At 41.0% G+C, this 4002-nt stretch overlaps 1 protein-coding gene across 1 annotated transcript; it reads left to right on the forward strand.

Annotated features, from left to right (window-relative positions):
• Positions 1 to 2026: 2026 nt before the first annotated feature.
• On the forward strand, positions 2027 to 3802 carry LOC137412339 (protein FAM200C-like). The gene has a single exon (XM_078786290.1). The coding sequence runs from the start codon at positions 2027 to 2029 to the stop codon at positions 3800 to 3802; it is 1776 nt and encodes a 591-aa protein (XP_078642416.1).
• Positions 3803 to 4002: the final 200 nt, after the last annotated feature.

Consider the following 4002-nt stretch of genomic DNA (forward strand, 5'->3'; position numbering starts at 1 on the left):
CGGTATAAATTCAGTATTAATTCATTGTGATTTGATTGATGGTGCTTATAACGATGGAATAAGAACAAATACAATATTTTCATTCAGCGCATACTCAACCCCAATTGGTTATAAATTTAATATGGAACCAAAAAATCTTGTTTATTTACCTGTGTCAGGAAAAACCATATACAGAGTAAATTTTAGGATAACCGACCAAGATAATCGTATGATATCCTTTAATGATGAAATTGTATCCATCAGAATTCACCTTCGTGAAGTTTTTCAATAAATAAATAATGGTTATTTGTGAGAAAACACGAGTTGGGAAAATATAAAATAATTACAGGGGATGGGATGTTCCTTTCACCATACTATAAGGGTGAAGGTATGTTTCTTGGTAGAGGATACTATAAACCAAAGAGACAACGGGGTGTGGGTCATCAATTTTAGAAATAAAGGAGATGGGATAATTGATACTCTAATGGGTATTGGTTCAACCATCCTTAAACATAAAGACCTAATTGGTTCAACTGCTTCTGCCGTGGGCTCAGTTGCAGGTGCTATAAAGAGTATAAAAGATGCTCAAAAGGAGTCTCATAAATTACAAGCAATCAAAGAAATACAAAAGGTAAAACTCAACTATCTTCACAAGAACGACAAAAAATCATTAAAATACTTGGGTCAGGGTTTCAACGATTTTAATGCTATATAAATACAAGTATGGAAGCAATTGATAGTATCTATGATTTGGATGATACGATTATCATTTCAAACTCCACTAAAAAGGAAGACTATTTTAAGGTAAATGCTACAACAGGAACAGACTGAAATTCAAACGGAACAAAAAGTTTTGAAATAAATAATCAACAAACTTACTTGAATCTAGCTGATAGTTTCTTGCTGTGTAAATTTAAATTCACTAAGGCTGCGAATAATACTAATGCTACACTCGTAAATGATTTCTTCTGGAAAATGTTTGATTGTGTCCGCCTGTATATTGGAACACAAGAGTTGAAGCGGTTGATTATGTCTCTGCTACATCTGAAATGATGAAATTTACACTATATTCGTTTAGTGATAGAATGGGTAAGGGAGCTGTTGAAGGTTTTATTCCTGATATGTCAACGGGTACAAACGCAGACCCTGGTTATAGTCAAAGGAAGGCAATGTATAATGATGATACAAAAGCAGAGAATAGTTTTACCGTAGCAGTACCTCTGAAAGGTATATTTGGATTTTGTGATTATGATAAAGTTTTGTCTGGTCTTAAAATTAGATTTCAACTACAAAGGAATGATAATGTAAATAGGTTGCTTTTTGGGGCCGAAAATGCTTTTGGAGACAATAATAAATTTGTTATTAATGATTTGTGTTGGTATATCAGTGAATATACTCCTAATCTTAAAACGGAAGAGATGTTAAATAGAAGACTTAACTCAAAGAAACCACTAAATGTATCATACCTTCAAATAAGATGTCAACACGTTAAACAGGAACACACTACATACACTTGGAATTTGGGTGTTCTTCAAGGAAAGCCATGATACCTCTGGCTCATTTTTTAAAAACCAGATGGAGAGGAGGGTACTGATAAGAATAATGCGCTGAGTGATAATGCTAAGGTGAAACAACTTCGGGTTTCTCTCGATGGCACATTTTATCCACGAGATAGATTGGAAATTGATTGGGAAAAAAATGATTATGTGGAAGCCTACAAGTCTTACCAAAAGGTGTGTGAAAGCAACGGCAATAATGATCCCATTTTGGATATGGTTGCATTTCAAAAACTTTATACGATCTACGCCAGCGGTTCTTAACCTGTGGGGCGCGCCCCCCAAGGGGGGCGTGAGCAATTTTTAGAGGGGGCGCGGGACGGCAGTATAAACGTCTAAATAACCCCAAACGGAAATTATAATCCCCCTACTGAAAAAAATTAATTAACCGAAAAGATAGCGCCTTATATAATTCCTAGTTTGTTTCAGTCTCAACTAACACTTCTTTTTTTCTTCCGACAGATTATTAACTGGAATCGAAGTCAATGGTAATGAGTGCGAAAAAGAGGAAATACCAAGACGAGTACATCAAGTTTGGATTTGTGGCACTTCAAAAGGGTGATGCAGAGGTTCCTCAGTGCGTTATATGTTACAAGACTCTGAGCAATGATGCCATGCGGCCAACACGTTTGGAACGCCACTTGAGGACAACCCATCCTGAACAAGCAGACAAATCACAGGCATTCTTTGTGGCGAAAAGGGAAGCCTTGAAGCGAGCTAAGTTGGACAGCAGTGGGACATTTCGGCAACAGACTTCAAAGATCGTTGAGGCGTCCTACGAGATTGCCCTGCTAGTAGCAAAGAACAAGAAGAGCCATACAATCGGAGAGACTCTCATTAAACTGAGTCTACTGCGAGCAGCAGAGCTCATCCTGGGGAAGGATAGTGCGAACAAACTCTCGGCTATCTCCCTGTCGAACGATACCATCAAGGGACGGATCGATGAAATGTCTCAGGACATCAAAGAACAAGTGACTGACCAGATAAGGGCCTCGCCTGTCTTTGCCATCCAATGCGACGAAACGACAGACGTGGCTCAGTGTTCTCAGCTGCTCATGTATGCTCGTTTCATATTAGGCAACAGCGTGAAGGAGGAAATGCTATTTTGTCATCCCCTGGAAACTTACACGACAGCAGCGGATGTCTTTGAAGTGGTATCGAAGTTCTTTGAAGAAAATCGACTTTCATGGGATGCGTTGGTAGGTGTTTGCACAGACGGAGCTCCGGCCATGCTTGGCTCGCGTTCGGGTTTCGTTATGAAGGTGAAACAAAAGAGTCCCTCTGCTATTGGTACACACTGCGTTATCCATCGTGAGTCCTTAGCATCTAAGACCCTGCCCGCTGAAATGAGGGATTTCCTGAACCTGGCTATCAAGGTAGTCAACTTTATCAAAGGTGGAGCCTTAAACAGTCGCCTGTTCAAACAGCTGTGCAAGGACTTGGACTGCGATCATCAAGCCTTGCTTTTCCACACAAACGTGCGTTGGCTTTCGAAGGGAAACATGTTGGGGCGAGTCTACGAGCTGAGGGAAGAAGTCGCAACATTCCTAGACGTGCAGCGGAAGGCGGATCTCTACAAAATGTTCCAGTCCCGAGAATGTCAACTGTCTCTAGCTTACCTCGTAGACATCTTCGAAGCACTCAACGGTATCAACCAAAAACTGCAAGGGAAGCACATAAACATTATCACGCAATACGACGCCATTCGAGCCTTCATCGCTAAACTCGACCTCTGGAAATGCCGAATGGAGGCCGGAAACATAGCTTGTTTCCCAAACTTGGACTCTGCCGTTCCGGACGGCCTTCTCGATTCAAAGTTAAAGAACCAAATCATCGATCATCTGACTGAACTCAAAGCGGAATTCATCCGCTACTTTCCTGACTTGGACGAAAAGCAAAAGACCTGGAAATTCATCAGAAACCCATTCCAATGCGACGTAGCTGATGTTTCGGACGAGGTCCAGGAGGAGTTTCTGGAGCTGAAGTTCAACTCCTCGGCTGAGGATGACTTTGAAATTTTGGACCTGGAGACATTCTGGGTCAAGTATCTTCCTGTTTATCCTCTGATCTCGCTTCAAGCTGTTCGGATTCTGACGATGTTCGGATCCACGTATCTCTGCGAGGCTGCATTCTCTGCGCTGGTCGCTGTCAAGACCAAATACAGAAGCAAGCTGAACATTGAAGGAGATCTGCGCTGTGCTCTCTCTGGCACGCGACCACGAATTCCGGATCTGATAGCTATGAAGCAGTGCCAACCATCTCACTAAAATTTAGTGAGATTTTTGGCATTGCTTCTTTAGTGACTAAATTGTTGTTTCATTGATTTTGCGTCCTTTGACGTGACATTTCAACAAACGTGTTTTGTGTAGTTACCCTTTCCTTTCATCGATCCGTGCCTTGAGCTTGTTTGCGTTTTGATGCAATAAAACGAGGTTTGTAATCTCTCCTTTGTTATTTTGAAAGAACA

The sequence above is a fragment of the Myxine glutinosa genome, chromosome 11 (assembly GCF_964187855.1).
Source record: "Myxine glutinosa chromosome 11, kmMyxGlut1.1, whole genome shotgun sequence".
Lineage (NCBI taxonomy): Eukaryota > Metazoa > Chordata > Myxini > Myxiniformes > Myxinidae > Myxine > Myxine glutinosa.

Bases quoted from the DNA above. Each gene is read 5' to 3' on its own strand.
- LOC137412339 (XM_078786290.1), top strand. From the start codon at position 2,027: ATGAGTGCGAAAAAGAGGAAATACCAAGACGAGTACATCAAGTTTGGA.